The sequence below is a fragment of the Tupaia chinensis genome, unplaced genomic scaffold, assembly GCF_000334495.1.
Source record: "Tupaia chinensis unplaced genomic scaffold, TupChi_1.0 Scaffold142716_1, whole genome shotgun sequence".
Lineage (NCBI taxonomy): Eukaryota > Metazoa > Chordata > Mammalia > Scandentia > Tupaiidae > Tupaia > Tupaia belangeri.
The window spans coordinates 5,846,441-5,869,395 of NW_006202562.1; the positions used below are offsets into that span (position 1 = coordinate 5,846,441).

Consider the following 22,955-nt stretch of genomic DNA (forward strand, 5'->3'; position numbering starts at 1 on the left):
GCTTGTATCTCTGCTCTTTCCCCCCATGAGCCTAGACCCTGGGGATTCAGCATCTCCTTAATACTCTTCAATTTGCTCACCTCTCAACACAGAGTAATGGGCCCTCCGACATATTTCGACCATCGTAAGGAATGAAAATACGTGTGTAGGAGATGCTGTTTTGTCAAGTGGGATGCATATGCAAAGAGCATTACTCTAAATAATATTAATGATACATAATCCTGTTTACGCTCTTTGGAGGCAAACAGGATTCTGAAGTGGTAATGGGAGGACATTTTTTTCTTTTTGATCCACACATGAGCCTGTTCTCACCATACAAAGAGAATTCCAGTAATGGATGTACATTAGACCCCGCCACGGGGCCTGTGAAAGAGATGGGAGCTCTGTGCTTTGTGTCTCTCTGCGAAACAACACTTAAAACCAAGAAAATGTCTTCTTAATAAGAACAGAAAATCAGGGGTTGGCTTGTCACCGGAAAATAATGGAGAGTGAAATGAAATTCTCTTTTAAAACCCATTTTGATAGCTTTACAGGAATACAGGAAACTTTATTGATTCTGTATATTCATGAGAGAGCCACAAAGGATTTTGTTATTTGTCATCTAGCCCCTACTCTAAGCCGCCCAAGAGGAGGACAAATTAAATATAGTTAGTGCGCAAGGATTAGTCTTATGAGGATTTGGCTGAAGATAAAAGGTCTTGGGGGAAATTTGCGGAAGGCCCAGACAATGCGATTTTTAATGACCATAGGGCAGTGGTGTTGATAATGTCAGACTGCATATTTCAGAAGTAAAATTTGAAACTCTGTCCAGTGGAAACTGATACTTGGGTACACTGGATGTTTAGGAACCTTTACTCAGTGCAAAGGGAAGTACTGAGGAATGGGGGTGCTTGCTTTTACAGTCTGGAAGCACGCTGCATGGACATTATCAGCTTAGCACACCACTGTGTAAGTGAGTTCTGTCTATTCTGGACATGACCATCCATTCTGACCTCCTCTAACTTCCCTTCCAGGTGAGCAAAACTACACATTGGAGTCTGTAAGTGATATTTTCCCAAAATAACTTCCTAAGCAGAGTTAATAAGCATTAAGCATTTAACATATCAGGGACTGTCTCATGATTTGGTGATAAAAGAAAGACCTCCCCTAGGGTCCTCTGGAAAAGGGACAACCCAGAAGGGGCAGCAATGGAACTTCATGTGACCCCTGATTCAAAAATAATGTGCATTAGGTGTCTTCCTAGGGAATTCTGGAGGCAGATAATGTGAAAGATTTCAAAAGCAGAAATGGGGCCAGCCATGGTGTAGTGGTTAAGGTGCTTGGATCCCACAAGGCCAACTGTGCGGTTCAAGTTCTGGTCCCAAAGGCTTGAAGAACACACCGAGCCTGTGTGTGTGTGTGTGTGTGCACGTGTGTGCTCACACATGCCCAAAATCTCAAGAGACTAATGGAGAAGGGATTTCAACATGGCCATCTCCCTTCCGCAGGGGTGGTTTTTCACCCCACACCCCACCCACCTCTCTTTGGCAACTTCACACGCTCTATGGCCAAATTAACATTAAAATAAAAAACAAAGCAGAAATGCAAGATGGGGAAATTTCTGGAAAAGGACATCTATAAGGAGTGGCAGCTTGCTCAGGGTGGTCAGAGACTCAGCCAAAGCTCCAGAAGCACAATTAGAAGCAAACTCTGGGGGCCACAGATAGTCAGGGGCAACCTGGAATCAGAACTCTTCAGAGCTGGGAAGAAAACCTTAGCGCTTTTCATAAAGGAATAATTGTGACATTATTAGAAGCAGATCTATCACAATTAACTTTTAATTATTCAGGGCCGATTGTCCAATTAGTGGATTTCTCCTGCTTCCTGTTTCCCCTCCCCTGCCACGGCCTTCCCGGCTGCATCCTGGGCATGTCATTAGCACCTCCACCAGAGTTGGCCAGGGTGGGGGGAAAGAAGACAAAAGCAGGTATTTGAAATGTAATTACAATAATAGTAAGTCAAAACACTGGCTAAGGACAAGCTCACAATTAGCATTGAGAACAAGGAGTTTAAATGATTAAATTTATGGATGTCATTTGCACTCATTATTTTAAACTCCAGGATCAGAGGTGATTTCCCTTTTTGGGGTATGAGGACAATTTGAAAGGCAAGATCCTATTACGGTTCTGTGGTTTCCAAGAATTATGGTAACATGCAGTTCCCCATGCAAAGGGACTGGCTGCATTACTTAGCCTTCACCCACTGCTGGACCGAGAGGACTTTGGTAGGTAGTTTTGGAGGTAACTTTCATCTAGTCCACATTATTTACTGAGCATTTGCTGTGTGCCCAGAGGCTAGGGTTGATATTATCAGTGAACAAAAAGGCAACAAGTCTGGCCTTTACGGAGTTGAGGGATCTGGAATACAGTATAAAGAATAAACATAGGAGCCAGCAGGTGGTGTGGTGGTTGGAGCACTGGACTCCCACATGGCCGACCATGGTTTGAATCCTGGACATGGCAACTTGCTTTCTTGCTCTCCCTCTCTCTCTCTGTCTCTCTCTGGTCAGAAAGAAGAAGAAGAAAAATAAAATAAAATAATTCTTAAAAAAAGGATAAACAATTTTCAAAGGCATATTATATAAGACTTAGAAAGAGTTCAATAGCCAGAAAAAAATAGGGAAGAGTAAGGGGAATAGGGGTGGTTGAGATGTTGGTTACAAATGAACGAGCTGGAAGTTACAAATGGACCTCATGGAAGAGGTGACATTTAAGAGAAAAAAAGCATCTGGGGGACCAGCAGTTGGAGTAATGGCTACATCGCTGGACCCCCACGTAGTCAACCACAGTTCAAGTCCTGAACCTGGTGGCTTAAACTCACGCCAGGCGCGTGTGCGTGCGTGCCCAAGATCTCGAGAGGAGAATGGAGGAGAAGGGATTGTGGTGTGGCCATCTCCCCCGGGGGGTGATTTTTTGCTCTCTGTCTCTCTGTGTCTTTCTGGCGAGCACATGTGCCTGGCTAATGTGATTAAGCAGCTAGATGTCTTATGTCATTTAATTCAAATGCATTTACATTTAAAAAGCCTCATGTGGCTGGTAGTCACCATATTTGACAGTACAGTTCTGGCCTGTAAGGAGTTGACATGAGCTGAGTCACCATTTTTTGTGTTTTTTTAAGTGTTTGTTTGTTTGTTTGTTTTCCCATTATATGTACTCACCAGAGAAAGAGACAGAGACGGGGAAAGTGGGAAATCACTCCTTGAGGGGATGAATTTCTTTAAATTCAATGATAGAGCAATCCCGTCTCCTCTAGTCTCCTCTCAGGATGTTTTGGGGCGCACATGTACATGCACATGCACTTGGTTGTGATTTTCAAACCACCAGGTCCAGGACCCAAACTGCAGTCAGCCATGGGAGTCCAGCACCTTAACCACTACCCCAGCTTCTGGTCCCTGGGTCAGTTCCACAGTGTGCTCTGGTTTCTGCTTTGCAAGTACACAGGGTTCAGGACAGCGCAGACCCCTCAGCGACTTCTCCATCCAGCCCCTCCATCTGCTGACAGTACCACAGCCGGGGAAAGTCAGTCACGGCCATTCTCTCCTGTAACACACCCACCACGGGTTGACAAATATGGCTACCAAGATGACTGGATTACACTCCTCTTCAGATATCTATCACTAAACCAGCACTTCCTGGGAGTCACGTAGTTGAGAAAAGGGAAAGGGAGAGAAGGGATGTCCGTGTGCTGATCCTTGACTTTTGGCCAGAGCTTGGTGTTGTGCTCACTTTTAACAAAAAAGTCCAGCATGCTTGGCTGAGCATATACTTTTCACAATAAAAGTAAGGAAAGAAAAGAAAGAGAGAGAAGAAGAAGAAGGAAGGAAGAGAAAGAAAGAAAAAAGGAAGGAAGGAAAAGCTCAGAGAAATGAAGCCCCTGGCCCAGACTTTAGGAGTGGGGCGCGGAAGCTGAATCTGCACGCTCCTGGCTCAACACTCACTCTCTTTTCACTGAACTGCAATGGTCTCCTTAAAAAAAAAAAAAAAAAGTCTGATAAAAATCGTAGGTCAGAATGAGCTCAGGACTGCAGGCAATGAAGCTGTGATTTTTCTCACCATGTGGAAGCAAAGCAAGGCTTTTTCACAGAGAAAAGAGGGTCCTTTCATCACAGATTCTGAAACGAACCACCTCGGAGAGAACAGTTTTGTTTTTCCTCGTTGGTGAAATTGGGAGATTGTTTCTAGAGCAGGGGGCCTAATAGTTCTTGTAGCTATGTTTCACTATAGGAAATTAGAATTCATGAAGGCTGAGTAATAATTAAATGGTATTTTCTAGAACAGATATTGTCAAATAGGTGATTCTATTGGGACAAAAACAATAAGCTTGTGGGGACTGGCTGGGAAGGTCTCTGCCTGACAGCCCCTGAGGACAAATGGTGGGGGTCAGGGTCAGGATGAGACCCATGCCCCAGTGAGGTACCTTGTCAGATGCAAATGCAGTCACTGAGCTCCACTGTCCTGCAGTGTCACTCAGAACTTGACTGCTGGGGTGACTGGGTCTGCAGGTTCTGTGCCATCTGTTTGGAATAGGGCACGTGACTTCCTACAGATAAGAAATGGTGACCCCCGCCTGCCGCCTGCCCTTCTTGGTATTTCACCTGTCAACAGGACTGTGCTCGCATCTCTTAGGTAACACCCAAACTCCAGGAGAATCCCCTTCCCGATCTGAAATCTACTGTTCAGCGTAAAAAAGACTGCACAGAAATTAGGATATTAAGTCTCAGAATGCAAAAGCAGATAGAATTCATACTCGGTGGCTAAAAACTTCCTTTGTTCAGCACCCAGAAGTTTCTTTCCTGGGAGTCCGTGAGTTGAAATCAGGGTGAGATGATTAAACTTCAGATGAGAGCTAAGGAGAAAGAAAACAGGGAGAAGAACAAAAAGAGGTTAGGCACGATTTAGCGACAGTTTATTATAAATCAGCTTAATTTGATGTCATGTGTCATCCCATTGTTGAATTGTTCTGTGAAGCTAGCAACGCCTTTTCATATAAAACTTCAAATATGTAGCACCAATCGTTTAAATGAGAAAAGGAAGATGGCCAGCTAGTTGCAGAAACTTCCAAAACTGCACACAGTAGGGACTGCCATGGTTTGTTTGCTTGTTTATTTACTTATGTTTTAGAAAGAGATTTTTGCTGTAGGGTGTGTGTGGTCGCCAGAGAGACAGGAAGCAAGAAATCACCCCCCGGGAGATGGCCATGCTGCAGTCACTTCTCCCCATTCTCCTCTCAGGACTTTGGGTATGCACGCACACATGCCTGGCATGAGTTTAAACTGCCAGGTCCAGGACTCCAAGCATGCTCGACTACATGGGAGCCCCGCGATGTAACCATTATGCCATCTGCTGGTCTCTATTTATTTATTTTTTAATTTGCTTCTCAAAGTAAAACACAATAAACCCCCCCAACTGGGAGGAGGGAGGCAAATTTAGTATAAATTAATGCAAAGTTAGACTGCTTCTAAGAAACCACCTAGAATCATAACCACCACAGTTAAACCTCATTGAGGGCTTACCATCAAACACCTACTACCTTATGTAGTCTTCGCAGCAATATGAGACATCAGTAATATTATCGTTTGTATTAGGTGGAACACAGGTGAAGCAAGGCTATACAACTAGTAAGTTCAGAAGCAGGGTTTGAACCCAGGCTGTCTAGCTCAGAGTCCTTTCACCTAACCGCTGCCTCTACTGCCCTGCAGACCTCAATCTACTAGGAAGAATCCAAATACCATCTAATTTCCATTAGTCAGCATTGGTCAACATTAGTTTCACTACTTCTAAATATAGATGATTACTCCATCAGGATACCAAAGTATCATCTAGTAGAAAATTCTAGACAATTCCTTTTTCAAAGCAAAACTGCCTCTTATCTACACGAGCTTTCCAGTGCCTGAGGTGCAGTCACAAGCCTGATCACAGAGATGAATCTTCCAGACTATTGGTGTTGGGGCCCGAGGTGACAGATCTGTGTTATCTGTATTTCCTATACAAGAAAATCAAGGTTGGAAATGGTACGTGTAATCATTTGTTCAGGGTCATAAAGTTCACTAGCTGAGGGCCAGGAATAATATCTGGGCCTTCTCACCCAGGCATACCCCCTCCAGTCACCCACGCCACCCTCTCATAGTCCTGTAAACCAGGACTACGAGTGATTTTTTTGTTTAAGTTTTTGCCATAGGGTATATGTGCTCTCCAGAGATAAAGAGAAAGTGAAGAAATCACTCCACAGGGAGGATGGCCCCACTGCAATCCCTTCTTCTCCATTCTCCTCTTAGGATTTTGAGCACTCATGCACATGCACCTGGAGTGATTTTCAACTTGCTGGGTCCAGGACTCAAACTACATGGCCAACCACGTGGGATCCAGCCGCCTTGACCTCTACACTACCTATTGGTCCTCTGCAAGTCTTTTTTTTTTTTTTTTTCCGAGAGAGATTTTTTGCTACAGGGTACCTATGCTCACCGGAGAGACAGAAAAACAGAAAGCAAGAAATCACCCCCCACCCCCAGGAGATGGCTATATGCTGCAGTGTTGCAATGCCTTCTCCTCCAGTCTCGCGGGATTTTAGGCATGCATGCGCACACGCACCTGGTGTGAGTTTTAAGTTCCCAGGTCCGGGACTCAAATGGCAGTCTACTATGTGGGAGTCCAGCAACGTAACCATTATACCATTTGCTGGTCCCACTCTGTGAGTCACTTAAAGTAGCATGCCCATTGAGTGCGAATGGGGCCTTCTGAAGAACCGACACACTTAAGACTCACTCTGTCCTTCAGTGTTTCGAATACTCCTGCTGCAAATGTGCCCTCTGGTTCGAGTCAGCAAAACTTTACGGGGTGAACTGATCTTTTCATAGGGTTCAGGTTGCTCACTCTGTCCTTCAGTGTTTCAAATACTCCTGCTGCAAATTTGCCCTCTGGTTCAAGTCAGCAAAACTTTACGGGTGAACTGATCTTTTCATAGGGTTCAGGTTGATAAGAAAGAATTTTTTTATTTTCTGAAGTTTCTTCTTGGTTCACACATGCCCTTCAATCCACCAAGTGCCAAAAAAGAGGCCTTCACCGAGTCAGAGGAAAACACCTGCCCTCCTTCCCCGTGAGGAGACTGGAAATGTTCAAAGGTGGAAATGCTATGAACTTACTGACGATTCGTTAAGTAGCACTGAAACAGGAGACTCTGGTGATGGCATGGGCTAGCAATGCAATAAACTCAGCGGTACCTGACATTTAAAAATAGCTAAATATTATGAAAGGTTTTGCTCTAAAATCTCCAAGGATGGGTATCACTTAAAAATGAATATTCTTATTTCAGATGAAAGCCAAGCACATTTTATCCTCTAATAAGAAGAATGAAAATTCTGAATATCTTCAAATAACATAAAGGTCACAATTAACCCCAGCCACTGGCCGCCGCTCTGCAAGCGCATACTGATGACAGACCTTTGATTTATCACCATTTAAGGCAAAACACGCATAGTGATGATATGTGTTTATGCTCACATGTACTTAACATTTATCCTGGTTTCAACCTCCTACTAGATGAAATGTGGGAATTTCAAAATGTTTGTGGAAACAGCATAAAAGTAAGAGTATATTTTGGAGCAAAAAAAGTTTGAAATCCATGTATGACTTTTTTCATAATACACATTTTTCCGTTAACTTCTTCTTTTTTTTTTTTTTAAGAGGTTTTAGACTTAGGGCACATGTACTCTGGAGAAAGAGAGACAGAAGCAGTGAGAGGGCAAGTGAGAAATCACCGTTCCCTGGGGGGATGACCACACCACAAGCTCTTCTCCTCCATTCTCCTGGGATCTTGGGCATGCACACACACATACACACCATGTGAGATTTTCAAAGCACCGCATCTGGGACTCGAACCATAGCCGGCCGTGTGGGAATCCAGTGACATAACCACTATGCTACCTGCTGGTCCCTCCATTAACTTTTTGAAGACCTCTCTTATAGGTTCTTTTTACATTTCTCTGTAAACAGAAGGCTCAGTAATTTTTCATCTTTAACTATAAAATAATCCCTTTGGTACTGAATAATTTCAATGACCTAACGTGGATCATATGGTTTGTGAATTGCCAAATGACTACCTTGTATTGCTGTAAATTATGCTATGGTACAATTTAAAATATCCCCAACAGGACAGCAGTTTTATCCATAATGGTACAGTACAGAAATTTTTAGATGGGGGGGGGGCGTTTTCTGGATGTTTATATGGGAAAGAACCAGCTGTTCATTCCTTTGCTTCAGCCCTAGTCAAATCCTTTTGCATCTTCAGTATGTCTGTTCTGGTCCTTTACCTGCCTTTATCTCCCACTGGGAGCTGTCTTACTCTCCCTTCTATCCCTCTTCTTCACTCTTGAGTGAGCACAGCTCCCACATCCTAAGGAAAACACAGATTAGCAGCAGGCTTCCTGTTCCCCTTCTTGCCACATCCAGACACATCTACAAGAGTGTGTTTCCATTTCCCTGACTCAGAAGAGAGGTGTCTCCCCTTTAACTCCATCTGCCTTTCAAGTCTCAATCTCTAGGCTAGTGAGTTTCTCATGCAATTACTTAAGAAACCTAGAAGTAACCAGTCTAAAGCCGAGAAGGTAGATCCATGAGGCCGACAGGGGCCCTGCTCCTTGGCTTCCCCATGTGTAGCTTCCACTGTCAAGGTCAAATCCAAGGAGGCTCCCAGAGCCTCGGCCATCACATCCATGACAGAGGCATAAGGAAGGAGGAACCGAGTAGAAAGGGCTGCCGAGGAAGGAGCCTTCCTGAGAGTCCCCCACAACGTTTCTGCCTACATTGCCAGAGCTCACTGACGTGGCCACGCTGAGCACCAAGGGCAGCTGGAAACTGTAGGTGTTTAAAGAAAAACACAGCGTTTTATCAAAGAAAAACACACTGGTTTATTAAAGAAAAACATAGCGGTTTTTCAAAGAACTACACTGTGTAGGGCTCGGCTACCAAGGACAAAGTACAGAAGGAATACAGAAGGCAACCAGAAGTCTCTGCTCATGGCTTCTCACAAAAGGAAGGTGAAATTGGGATGGGAGAGATTCTTACTGATTAGGATCCAGGCCAAAAAAAAAAAGAAGAAGAAGAAAAAGAAAGAAAAGAAAAGGCAGTCTCCCTGAGACTGGACTGAGGTAGAACTATGTGCAGAGTTGCAGGAGCAGAGAAAGGATGTGGAGTCATTCAGGGATGCATTACTGACCCTAAGCCTAGTGAAGCCCAGGATGGAAGAGATGGTGAGAGCTGGGGCCAGGGTGGAAGCGTCTCCCAAGAGCTATGGCCATAGAACTCACACTGTGCCAGCCCTGTTGCAAGGGTCTTTTTTATGACTGTCTTTGACCAGCTCCTTCCCCCTTGTCCATGCATCCCTTGCCAAGCTTTCCAAGCTCATCTCCCTGGGTGATGTTACCTTTCGCCATGACTTGACCTTCTTCACCGTAGTGCTGTACTACACCACAGTGTTTCTTCTGAGCTGCAAGTCTAACTTCTAAACGCCGATCACTACTGATGGGGATGCTCCAGGGGAATCCGAAATTCAGTATGTGCCCAAACAAAGCTTTCTAAAGCCTCATCTCACTCCTCCTTTCCGTCAAAGCCATGGCCAAGGAACCACAGGCCAAGCTAGGAGTTTGGAAGCCGACCTCACACTCTGGCCCCCTTCCTACACGGGTCCAACCACTCTCGCCTGGTTCACTTCTCCCAAATGCCTCCCACCTGCCATTCTCTGGCATGTGGCTTGGCATACCATCTTGTCTATAGGATTAGTTTCCCTGGCACAAATCTTCTCTCCTGCCCTTCTTCCACACAACAGCTGGAGACCCCTTTTGAAATGAAATAAAATGTCTATAGTTCTGGTTTTAAAATCCCCACCTTTGCTCACTCTCTGGGTAGTGGAAGAGCAGAGCAGTTAAGATCAGGGGCTCAGGAGTCTGACCGCCTCAGTGGGACTCCCAGCTGGAGAACTTTATAGCTTTTTGGCCTTGCTGTTGGTGGCTGCTTCCTAGCCTGTAAAATGGGTATATTGGAACCTAATATCTTGGGACCAGCAGTTGACATAATGATTACAATGCTGGATCTCACGTATCGACCATGATTTGAGTCTCAGACCTGGTGGCTTAAAACTCACGCCAGGCACGTGTGTGTGAGTGCCCAAGATCCCGAGAGGAGAATGGAGGAGAAGGGAATGTGGCGTGGTCATCTTCCCGGGGGATGATTTCTCACTTTCTGTCTGTCTCTCTAGCTAGCGCACACACCCTATAGCAAAAATCTCTCTCTCTTAAAAAGAAATTAATTTCTCAAAAGAGCACTGTGAAGAGTAAACAAATTAATGCCTGTAAAATGCTTAGAGTATTTGCTACATAGGGCACTTTCAGTGAATGCTAAGTATATTTATTTCTTATTTATTTATTTATTTATTTTGGGGGGGAGGGAAATTTTGCTATAGGGCTCATGCACTCACCAGAGACACAGAGAGAGATAGAAAGAGAGACAGTGAGAAATCACCTCCCAGGGAGGATGTTCATACCCCAATCCCTTCTCCATTTTCCTCTTGGAATTTTGGAAGCACATGTACACATGACACAGTGTGATTTTCAAGCCACCAGGTCTGAGACTCAAACCATGTTTGCCCCCGTGGCAGTCTAGCATCCTAACCACCATGCCACCTGCTGGCCCCTGTTAAGTATGCTTATTAACATATAATTAAGTCCAAACTTCCTAGCATGACATATGAGGTCCTTACAGTCAGACCTATCTTCTCCGACCTTTGCAACATCAACTTCCTGCAATCAGTGAATATTCCCTGCTCTTTCATGACTTTATATGAGAAGAATGCCAGCATTTTCATCTTTTTCTCCGAATTAATATTTTTCTCTGTGACAGTTCTCTCTGTAATCTAATTTGGCAATATTTAATTTCTTAATCTACGACTTCATTTTTTTCTTAAATCAAGAGTATTGATCTAGAATCGTGATGTTATAATGCATAATTCTAGTAGAGTGTAGCTCTTCTGAGCATGAAATAAGGAGAAAAAATGTTTGTGGTATTAATTTGAGGCCAGCCCATGGCACGGTGTTTAAGGCAACTAGATCCCTGGGACTCTGCAGTTCGAGTCCCAGGCCCAGTGGTTTGAGAAACATGCTTGGTGCGTGTGCATATGTGTCCAAAATCCCAAAAGGAGAGAGAAATGCAGACGGGATTGTGGAGTGACTCTGCCCCCACGGGGTGGGGGTGGGAGGTTCTCATTTTCTCTCTCTCTCTCATCTAACTTTGGCAAGCAAAGAGGTTCTCTGGCAAACATTTTAAAAATAAGTAAAAATTGAGAAAAATCAAACAAAGATTTTAATTTGATTCCTATGAATATTCAACAAGTTTCTCAAATAGAATGGTGGGTCACAGGGTACAACTTCAGTTGGGCATGGTAGGAACGGCAGAATCGCAGATCCAGCACAATTCTCAGAGCTGATGCTGTGGGCTTCATGTAGATAAACACTCTCTCACATCATTGGGAGCCCTCTGCTCCCAAACCAAAGGTCACCATATTGTGGGGGAAAAAAAAAAAAAGTTCAAGTTAAGTGCTCAAGCCAATGAAACATTAAACAAGCGCACCTGCATTTTCACAGCAAATAATTCCAGTGGGGATTTCACGTTGCTGTGGATACAAAGGGAGGAACAGCTCAAAGATACTTGTAAAGCAGGGAGGGATTAGAGTATCCAGGGAAATAAGTAAAAGGTATTGCGTTTCATTCCATGCTTCGGGAGGACAGCTACAAAATTAGGTCTAAACAACCTTATCCTTCAAATAAAGAGGGTCACGTTGCCAGTTTATTGTGAACATGATAAAAGAAATATAAAACTTTCATATTACTTGCCCTCCTGGGTGGTGAAACCTGTCAGCCGGCTAGGTGATGGCTCATTATTTTTTATTGTTTTACTGATTTTTTGGGGGGGGGAGGCAGAGCAAAGGCAACCAAAACAAGTTATTTAATTAATTGCTTTCATTTGAACAAATAGCTAATGCAGAGAAAAAATAATTACGTGTCAAATGACGATTCTAGCTCAAGATAGATATTTAACCTAACTGCATATTTTACTGATCAAAGAATAACTCAGACTTAATTCAGTCTTAATGATACAACATAATGTCACAAAAGTAACAGCAAAACACTGGAGGTGGGATTTACAAATTGGGAATTATGTGAACCTCCAACATGAAAAGAAAAATACAGAGAAAAACAAATCAAAATGCAGAATTTATTCTAAGAACAGAGCGGATGAATAGAATCTACCAGGTTTTCCTGAAAAAAAAAAAAAAAGTAACTTTCTTTAGTAATGTTCTTTTCTATTTAGATGACAAAAGAGATATTTTGACCATGACCTAGAATAACTTTTTCTTTTTTTCTTTTTAAAAACTTTTTATTTTACAAATTTTCAAAATTTCAAAACATACAAGAATAAAGAAGCTTAGCAATCACCAACATTGTATTGAGTTGTTTGAAAAGTCACAATGCATTTTTGCATAGAAAACATATAAAATACATCCTGACTTTTCCAACAACCTAACAGGTATTCAGAAACTCCATTTGTTTTGTTGTTCTGGGAATATTTTAAAGTAAACTCCAGACCTTTGCATTATTTCAGCACAAGTTCTCTAACATACAAGAACTAAAATGCATTGCACAAAAGGAGAAGGATGCAGGGATCTCTTACACGTTTAAAGATATTGCAGAGACACATTAACCAAAGGCAGCATTTGGACCTTATATGAATCCTTATCCAAACAAACCTACTGCAATGAACAATTTTAAGACCGCTAGGGGAAAATGAACATGGACTGGAATTAGATGATACTAGGATTACTGGGGTTTTGTTTGAGTGTGGTTAGGGTACTTATTTCATTTTTGTCCTGTTAGTGATAATTAAAGGGCAGCTGCAACCGTGGCTACAAAGCTGTCGGTAATAGCACACTGTGACCCCCAGGGGGAGACGGAAGAGAGGGCTCCCAAGAGGAGAAGTAGGACTGAGGATTCTGAGCACTTTGAGAAGGAAGTGATGAGTTCAGGGGGGGTGAGGCAGGGGTTAAAAGCTCTCTCCTGGGTTCTATTTGTCTGTTCTCCTGGGTGCCATCTTGCCCAGCTCCACCCTTGGTGCGGGTCAGAGTTCCCCGTTCTTGGTAGCCTCTCCAGGAACCAGGAAGGGACCTGGAGAAAGGAGGTGGTTTCTGAAGCAAACCTGAGTCCACGTTGAGTCATGAGTGGAGAGTTCTGGAATCAACATCAGACTCAGCACTCAGGGACCTGACAAGGGAGCAGTCTCATGGCCAGGTTAAGGGGCCAGGGTGAAAGCTGAGGGTTGAGAGGTGAGGAGGAGGGATTCAGGACTCAGATGGGAACTTTACATATCTCTGCAAAAAAGAAGCATGTAATTGTTACTGGCTATCAGGAGAAATGAATGCCATGTCTGAGATGTCCTTCAAAAGAGTAAGAATAAAATCTGGGGTTTCTGGAGAAACAGATTAAAATTAAAGTGAGTTTTCCTGCATAATGAAGGTAACTGGTGAACAATGTTCGTATGTATATGAAGTAAAACCATCGTTTATACTTTGGGCATATGTATCTAACACTGAGCATATAGGACACGTGAACACCATGAAGGCAGTTGTAGAAGACGAGTCACAAAGCCCTCCCACGTAAGAAATGCCAAATCACAAATAAGTGAGTTCAAGACTGCAATAACAAAGCATTACAGGAATTAGAAAGCTAGCAAAATCACTTCCGGTCTAGGAAGATGAAGAAGGGTTTTATATTTTGAGCAAATGCTAGCTATTAGACATGCTTTATTAACACCATATGGCCAGGCGTCCTCGTGCTTGGCAGCTATTTTTTCTTGGACCTTCATTCTCAATGGTGATAGGATAAGCATGAAGCTTTGTGAAATGCTTTTTACTAGGTCCAATTTTGCATGTTAATACTATGAACATGGGGTAATGACTTCAGCTATACAATGTTAATAATAACTTAATAACTAGGCCTGAAGTAATGGTGCAACTTAGAAGTTATATGGTTTGTTGGGAATTAGAAAATGTGGTTTGGAAAACAAGCCCATAAAAAGCTGGTTAGTTAAAATAAGCAATTATAGGGGGGAAGTGGATTTTCTTACAGATAATGCCAATTTTGAAGAAAATATCTACCTAAATGGTTCTTAACCCCAGCTGCATGGGAAAATTACCTGAGGAGGCTGTGAAAAATAGAGTATGTATTCCTGGAGCCCACCTCAGCCTGTTGGAATGTTGCCCTAAAATAGAGGCCCAAGAAGCTGTTTTTTTACAAGGTTCCCCACCCCTACCCAAACTCTGACGTTCAGGATCATAGAATCTGGAACGTTCACCATCTGTTGCTTGTGCAGAACTATTCAACATGAACCCTAATATCTGGGGAAGGTGATGCACAACATTTTTCTCTACCACAAGCTCTTAAAATAATAGGGTAAATCTGGGACCAGCAGTTAGCGTAATGGCTATGTCGCTGGACTCTCATGTAGTCGACCGCGGTTTGCGTCCCGGACCCGGTGGCTTAAAACTCACGCCAGGCGCGTGTGCATGCATGTCCAAGAACCCAGGAGGAGAATGGAGGAAAAGGGATTGCGGCGTGGCAATCCCCCCGGGGAGTGATTTCTCACTTTCTGTCTCTCTGTCTCTCTCTGTCTGTCTGGCGAGCGCACGCGCCCTATAGCAAAAAACCTCTCAAAAAAAGAAAAAAAAGGAAATCTGAAGCAGTGTTATTCAAGCCTAAATGCCTTATGGTGTTGGTAGTTTGGGCTTCTTGCTTAGAAAGCCATGATCTTCACAGAGCTCCAGTGACAGACCAGCATGGTCCCCAGAAGCCGTCTGCCTAGCAGATGGCCTTGTCTGGGCTGGGTCTCACACAGTGGCCCACAGTTTTCCCACTCCTCACAAAGTAACCACCTGCTGTGTGTACTGAGAGTCTCCACACTTGTGTTTTAAGACCAAGCTCTTTCTGGGCCTCTCCTCCAAATCGCCGTTCAACACCAGACACTCTAAGAGGAGACAGTTTGATACCTCGTGATTCCCTCAGTGCACTTGTACGTACCTCTTTGTGTACCAGGGTAAAAGAATTCAGTGGGCGGGCATTGGGGCTGGCAGATGACGCAGTGGTTAGGGCACTGGACACCCACATAGCCGAACCATGGTTCAAGTCTTGGACCTAGTGACTTGCTTTCTCACTTTCCCTTTCTCTGTCTCTCTCTGATCAAATTCAAAAAATAAGAAGGAGAAATAAAATTAAAAATTAAATACTTCTTTAAAAAATATAAAAATACATAAAGTCTTAATCCCCCTCCTTCAGGCAGGAAGGAAAGCGACTGGTAGAGTCAGAGATGAGGTGTATGTTGTAGGGAAGGTGATGTATAGCTGATGGTTTTTGGTGCCTTTTGTTTTTGGGGGTGTCAAGCTGCATATGCGAAAGGTGGGGATGGTAGGAGGGGCTGGCAGATACAGATGAAATTGGCCTAGTTACACTGAAGACCATTAAATTTCTTTTCCTTTTTTTATATCTAGAGAGATTTTTGCAATAGGGCATATGTGCTCACCAGACAGACAGACAGAAAGTAGCAATAACCCCTCCCCCACCAGAGGAATGGCCATGCTGCAATCCCTTCTCCACTCTTCTCTTAGAATTTTGGGTATATACACACACACGTGCTTGGCCTGAGTTTTATGCCACTGGGTCTGGGACTCAAACTGTGGTCAACTACATGGGCATCCAGAGATGTAACACCATCTGCTAGTCCCAAGACTAGTGAATTCCAGGAGGGCTTGTTAAAACACAGACTGTGGGCCCCATTCCCTGAGTTTTTCATGCAGTAAGTTTAGGTAGGACCTGAGAATTTGCATCTCACAAGTTCCCAAATGATGTTGATGCTACTGGGACAGAGATGACACTTTGAGAACCACTATTCTAACGGTAGAAAACCAAGAGCCTTCTAGGGAATTTGGATGCTCAAGGAAGGACACCGTTTCTCTATTGGAAATATACGGTCCTGCTAAATATGGGAGACCTGAGTAAAAACTAAAATTTTGACTTGGCCTCATCTTATGTTTTAACACAGCAGAACTCTTAAACCTGGATTGGTGGATAAGTCAGAACCCCTAAGATTTACAACATCAGGACCAGGAGGTGGCATGGTGATAAAGCACTGGACTCCCACATAGCTGACTATGGTTCGAGTCCTGGACTGGTGGCTTGAAAACCATGCCAGACACGTGTGAGTACATGCCCAGAATCCCAAGAGAAGAATGCAGGAGATTGTGGCGTGACCATACTCCTTGGGGAGTGATTTCTTACTTTCCCCGCTCTGCCTCTGAAAAACTTAAAAGTAATAATAATTATAATTAATTATAAATAAAAGATTTACACCATCAGGTTAGTGACAGAATAAAGGTCCCCAAGCATGTCAAGATTAAGATTTGCAAAACATCCAAACATCAAGAAAAGGCCCTAAGAAACATCCATTGGCAGCTGAAAGGTAAGGGCAAGAGTCTCCCCACTAACTTTTTTTTTTTTTTTTTGGAGAGGTTTTTGCTATAGTGTGTGTGCACTCGCCAGAAAGACAGAGAGAGAGACAGGGAAACAGAAAGCGAGAAATCACCCCCCAGGGGAGATGGCCACACTCCAATCCCTCCTCCATTCTTGAAATCTTGGGCATGCACACACACATGCCCGGCATAAGTTTAAGCCACTGGGTCTGGGACTTGAACTGCGGTCAACTGCATAGGAGCCCAATGACATAACCATTACGCCAACTGCAGGTTCCCAACACCTTTTTTTTCTAACATTTTCCAGGACTTGAATCACAGTTGTTTGCCATGTGGGAAGCAGACTCCTTAAACTTCACGCCACCTGCCGGTGCTCAGAACCCTTTGAAAAGACCCAGATATTGCCCCTGTGAACCTTGAGGTCCACAGTCCGTAAGGGATTTGGACATTTCTCAGTTTGAGTTGACAGCTACCAGAGGACTACACAACTCCAATTTCCTCTAGGGTCAAGCAATTTGGCAAAAAGAACCATCATGGAATGCTGGGCTGTTCGCATGGCATTAAACTCTGAGGGAATGCCTCACAAGGAGTCAGATAGCTACACCTCCTGGAAACACTGGCTCAGCCCTAATCCTTAGGGAGGAGGACATCGTCCACAACGAGAAGGCTCCATCTCCCTGCTCGTGTTCTTCCTCTCTCTGAAAGCCAGCTGGCTCCCCGAGAGATCTGGATATGTAGATGTAGTCAGGGAGGACATGTTGGCCTAGCAGGTATTGAGGGCGGGGCATTCTGACAGATGCTTCACATGTGCTGCTGCTTTAACTCTCAGGACAGTGTGCGAGGAGGGCTCTGGGATGCTGGCCTTGTGGTACAGGTGAGGAGGTTGAGGTTCCTGGGCTCCATCAGTCATGGCAGACCACCCACTCGCTCCACCTCAGCCTATTTCAGCAGTTCTCAGACTGGCATGGCCTTCTGACTCCCCAGAGGGTTGTGAAAATGCAGACCCCTGGGCGCCACACCCCATAGTTTTGATTCAGTCCTCACCGGTGGGAGGTGAGCGTCTGTCTGCAGTGAGGTTCCCAGGGAACGCTGAAGATGCTGGTTGGCAGAACACATTTTGAAAACTACTGACCTCGCCTTCTCTCCATCCAAAAGTAAAAATAAGCTATTTGCCAAGGCAAGGCTCCTGGGCAAGCAGGTGGCATGGTGGTTAAGGCACTGGACTCCCCATGGCCAACTGAGGTTCAAGTCATGCTGGGTAAGTGTCTATGTGTGCCCAAAATCCCAAGGGAAAAATGGAGAAGAGATTGCAGTGTGGCCATCCCCCCGGGGGGTGATTTCTCTGATTTCTCACTTTCCCTCTCTCTGTCTCTCCCAGGCAAGTGCACATGCCCTATGGCAAAAACAACAACAAAAAATACAAGGCCCCCAAACACCATCTTTTTCTCCAGTAGAGGTTTCCGAGGAAGAATATACATAGCGTTTTAAGAGTTGCAAGAATACCACAAAATCCTCTTGATGCCTCCTTCTTGTCTAACCCTTGCTTTTTCTCTGCCTCTGTCTATACTCCCTGCTTCTGTAAAAGGCAGTTGCAAGAATAATATCAAGAGAGAACAAATTAAGGGCACTAAGGTTAGTAAGGGGCTCCACCAGATGCTGTCAGGCCCACTCACGCTGCCCCGGCCCAGCTGGCTACCTGTGAAGGGCTTCCCTCCTACCATGCTCTCCTGCCTCTGCCTGAAAGCATGTCCTGACCCGGGAGCTGGCGGGACTGCCTGGGCAATCCACAGTGGTGGCCATGCAACGGCCGGGGAGGAACGAGGGTGTGGCTATGCAGGCTTCCTCGGCCGTCAGAGGGACCGTCCTCAGTCGTGTCCTCTGAGGGCCACAGCAGGACAGAGCCTCACGTGCCCAGAGCAGTGACCCACAGGGAGGCGTGCATTTTGGCTTCCTGCAGTTCTGTCTCACCACCCTCCTCTCTCAGTTCTCAAAGGTCACTCCCGAAGTCTGTTTCTGGCGGGGCTTGAAGGCCATTGCCAAGATGGCCCCATGTTATTTTAACTTCCTTCCCGGCTGCCTGCCTGCCTTTCTCAGTTCCGGGTATGCATGCGGTTCGCACTTTGTGTGATCCTGTATTTCCTGCCAACATCCTTAACCCAATAAATCATAAAGAATCACCAAAAACAAAACAAAACAAAAAACCCAACCCATGAACTAGCCCCTCCCCCATCACCCAAAGACTATTACTTCTCTTTTCTTTCTTTTTCTAAAGTGTATTTATTTCTTCCATGAGAGAGGGAGAAAGCACAAGGGACAGACTGTCCCAGTAGGTCTTCATGTCACAACCCCGCCCTGGCCTCGACCAGCATCATGGGCACACACACACCTGGCATGTGTAGGGAGACCTCCAGACACAACCTGATCTTTGCACGTGGATTCAGAACTGTGCGGGGTTGGGTTACCACCTCTGTGGGAATCGCTAATACCGGTATTAGGAAACAAGAAAAGTTACAGTGACGCGAGCAGGAAGGGGTCATTTCAGTAAGTGAAAATACTTTTAATCAACATGAATTACATTTAAATATTAGAATCAGATGAGGAAACCCAGTTTCCTAGGATCCTGTGATTAGGATCGCCCAAGAGGGCTTCAGGTCATTATTTTCTGATGGCAGAGGATCAGGACCCTCTGCCTCTGGGAGGCTGAGCCCTGCACTGGAAACGCTGTCCTCTCCGCCCCAGCCTCAGCCACTAGCCTGGGCAGCCCCCATGCTGCTGTGGCGCCAACACAACAGTGCGGCAAGAGGGACTGCCCTGAGATCTCTGCAGCGAGTGGCAGCCTCCAGCCCAGGCACAGCAAAGGGCAACCCTGTGCATGCCATGGGCCTTGCCAGCATGCTCCTTTGGCCCTGGTATGCACAGGGCAGTCAGGGGAGGACAGGTCCATTGACTGACTTGGTAGAGACCAACAGGACTGGACAGTCACCGTTATTCATTAGGGGTTAGCTCTGAGATCAGCAAGGAAGCACTATTTAATTAGTCACCTAATTAGTGACAAGCCACACTGAAGGTTTCGGATAACCTCAGCCGACCATAGAGATAAAAGCCTAATTAGACCACAAGCGCTAGCTGGCTGCTGCCAGAACCCACAGCTGCGCCGGATATTGGGAACTGGGTCCTGGTCGTTCAGCTCTGCAAACGCACCTTGCTAGTCCCAAACTCCTCTTAGGTGCCTCCAAACACTCAACCAAATGAGATGGCAATGTTGAGGCTGAAAATTGGAGACTCCACCCTTTGCTGAGATGACACTTCTCAGTGGAGGAAGCAGGTGTCACCACAAGCTGGGGCTTCACGGTGGCCACCAGCGCTCTGTGGACCAAAGCGTGCATGCTTTTCTGGTCACACAGAGGGTCGGCGCGACACCACCCAGGGCTGCTTTCAGTCATTGTCATCCCTTGATTCACTTAGGCATTTTTCTAGTGCCATTATAGGCTCTTCAAGAGATTCTTTACATCAGAATTAAATTAGGAAGGATTTAAAAATAATGGATTAAAAGGAACTGCTTCATAATTAGGACTAAATATTATGAAACGCAGAAGCACAGAGACACAGTGCTGAGCCAGAACCGACAGTGACTGCTCCAGCTCAGCCCATTTGCACCCACAGCACAGTGAAGAAGCTGCTCTGCAGAATTTGGGGGTAGGGGATCTATCTGGAATGCTGTCTGGACAGTCTGAGGGTCTGCATTTCTAATGTGCTCATGCCACTGGCTCACAGGCCACACTGGGATAAGCAGGATTTAAAAACAGAACTAAGGGCCAGCAGGTAGTGGTGGTAGTGATGGTGGGGGCAGCAGCCAAGGCACTGGACTCCCACAAGGTTGACCGGGGTTTGAGTCCCGATTTGGAGACTTGAAAATCACTCTGGGTGCATGTATGTGTGTGCCCAAAATCCCAGGGGGAAAATGGAGGAGAAGGGATTGTGGAGTGGCCATCCCCCCTGCAGGGTAAAATCTTACTTTCTGTCTAATCATCTCTCTCTCTGTCTCTGTCTCTGTCTCTCTCCCTCTGGTGAGCTTTTGTCCCTTATGGCCAAAACCTAAAACCAAAAACAAAAACAGAAGCTGAGTTCATAGACCTTCCCAAAGCCCCTGTGTTGGTACGGCATTTTCTCATTTATTTTTAAAACAACTTTGGAGTGGGCTGGCCCTGTGGCCTGGGGGTTATGAGAGCTGGATCTCACATCGCTGAGCACACAGTGGGAGTCCCAGACCCAGTGGCTTAAAAAACACACCAGGCGTATGTGTGGGCATGTGTGCCCCAAATCCCAGCAGGAGGGAGAAATGGAGGAGAAGGGATTGTGGCATGACCATGCCCCATTAAGGGGTGCTTTCTCCTTCTCCCTCTTTGTCTGGCTCTCTCTGGCTAGGGCACATGCCCTCTGGCACAAAAGGGGGGGGAAAAGTGATTTGGAGGCTTTTCTGTGTAAAGTCCAAAATACTCGAAGGGTTATATTTGGGGAGTTCAGCGGGACTAGCCCTGGTGCACAAAGTAACCGGTCAAAGTTGTGCTTTCAAAGCTTTGTGGAGAGAGGCCTCTTGCTTTCCGGAAGGGCTTTTAGCCATCATTGAAAAGCTCTCTTGGAACGCCAGTGTTGCCCTGACAGATAGGACCCGGCTGTGGATTCCAGAAAGGGAGGTCATTTCAGATTGCTGATACGGTTCGTGGGAGTCTAGAGAGATGGCACCTTCAGGCCAGCAAGACCTGAGGTCCCCTACTGTGACCCTCCCTCAGCACAGATGAGTAGGACAGGGCCACCCGCCAGCCACAACACTGGTTGGCAGCAGAGGGGGCGTACAGCTGAGGTAGAGCGCTTTCTGCTTGCGTCAGTGGATGGGGTTTTAAAGAGGTCATTAGTGGAGGTACTGAGATGGATATGCATACGTCACACCTACATGGCCCCAGCCAAGAACTTTCAGTCCCACAGAGCCAGGGCAGCTGAAGGAGCACAGCCAACCAGTCATGGAACTGAATGCATGTCCTGAGCATCATGGAGAACATGAATGACTGACAGGGAATGCCTTAAGACCTACCTGTCTCCTCCACCTCCCCGTCTCCTCCAACCCACTGCCCTCAACACCCCGGGATGAGACAGCCTTGTCTTCCTCCATGTGCCCATCCCCACAGCACAGCCGCCTCCTCTGTCCCTGGGCTACCCCTGCTGTCCCACTCCTGCTCGGGTCCTGATTCCTGCCCTTCCAGGAAGGAATGTCAAGGCACTGCAGCAGCTGGAACCCACACTGGCTGCTCCTCTGCTCCCTGGGAGTGGCTTCAACACAGCCGAGGACGACAGATGTGAAAGGCAAAGGGGAGGAACAAATTGGCTGAGCCTCCCCCGACCCTGCCCCGTACTGTATGACCTTGCACCCCACTCTTCTCACTGATGGTCACAGGCCTGCACGGGCTAATGGTATCACAACAAGCTTCTCGACCAGTACTAGTGAGGGGCTGTCACCAGGGCCAGAAGGGCAAAGGAGAACAGCAAAGGAAGCAGAGACTGGCACAGTGGGGTGTGACCCTAGGGAGACACCTGCCACACATGTCATCTGACATGGGAAGACCTGCAAGATCTCACCCTCATATGGACAAGAAGGTGCAGGGGTCACTTACAGGCCTGACAACCACAGATGAAAGAGTCTGTCTATGCAAAAAGATGTAACTGCAAATGGGGGCAGCCGAGGACCCAAGAGAATGCTGTACTTCAAAAACAAACACACAAAAACAAAGCAAAAACTGGGCCAGGTGGTGGTGCAGTGTTAATGCAACTGGACTTAGATGAGAAGGTCCCCAGTTTGCATCCCAGTATCTCCCTGTACATGCTGGGCATGCACATGTGCCCACGATCCTGTCTGGCTGAGACAGGGTGGACTATGACATGAAGATCCTGCTGGGGAACCTCTCTCCCTCCCTTTCTCTTTTGGTCTCTGTCTCTCTCATGGAAGAAATGAATAAATGTGTTTTGTTTTGTTTTAAACCATCTTCAATCATCTTTGCTCACAGGGAGCTTATATCTTAGTGTATTAGGTGGTGACTTTGGACAAATCACGTCCACTCTGCCCAGAGCATCTTAGCACTTGGAGAAGGAAGGCTTTAACAAGAGAACAGAGTTATGCAAGGACTGCTTCGGTGGCTTCTGAAGAGGAGACCGAATATACTTTATAATTGCTTACATGGAAATAATTCAAGAACAAAGATTGTGTCTGTTATGTCATCAAATGACAGGGTTTTCAGAAATTCTGGAGAAAGAGGTTACTGTCCTGGGTCTTCAGATAGATTTTCCAGGAACTTGTGTTCCTGCTG

General features: G+C 45.6%; 1 protein-coding gene across 1 annotated transcript in view; it reads right to left on the reverse strand.

The window, feature by feature from the left end:
• CFAP61 (cilia and flagella associated protein 61) overlaps window positions 1–22,955 on the reverse strand; it is a 389,757-nt gene that overhangs the window by 140,551 nt on the left and 226,251 nt on the right. The window contains exon 19 of the mRNA XM_006163629.2: window positions 4,786–4,884. Within this exon, the coding sequence (XP_006163691.1) occupies window positions 4,786–4,884 (99 nt within the window). The remainder of the gene's footprint in view (window positions 1–4,785; window positions 4,885–22,955) is intronic.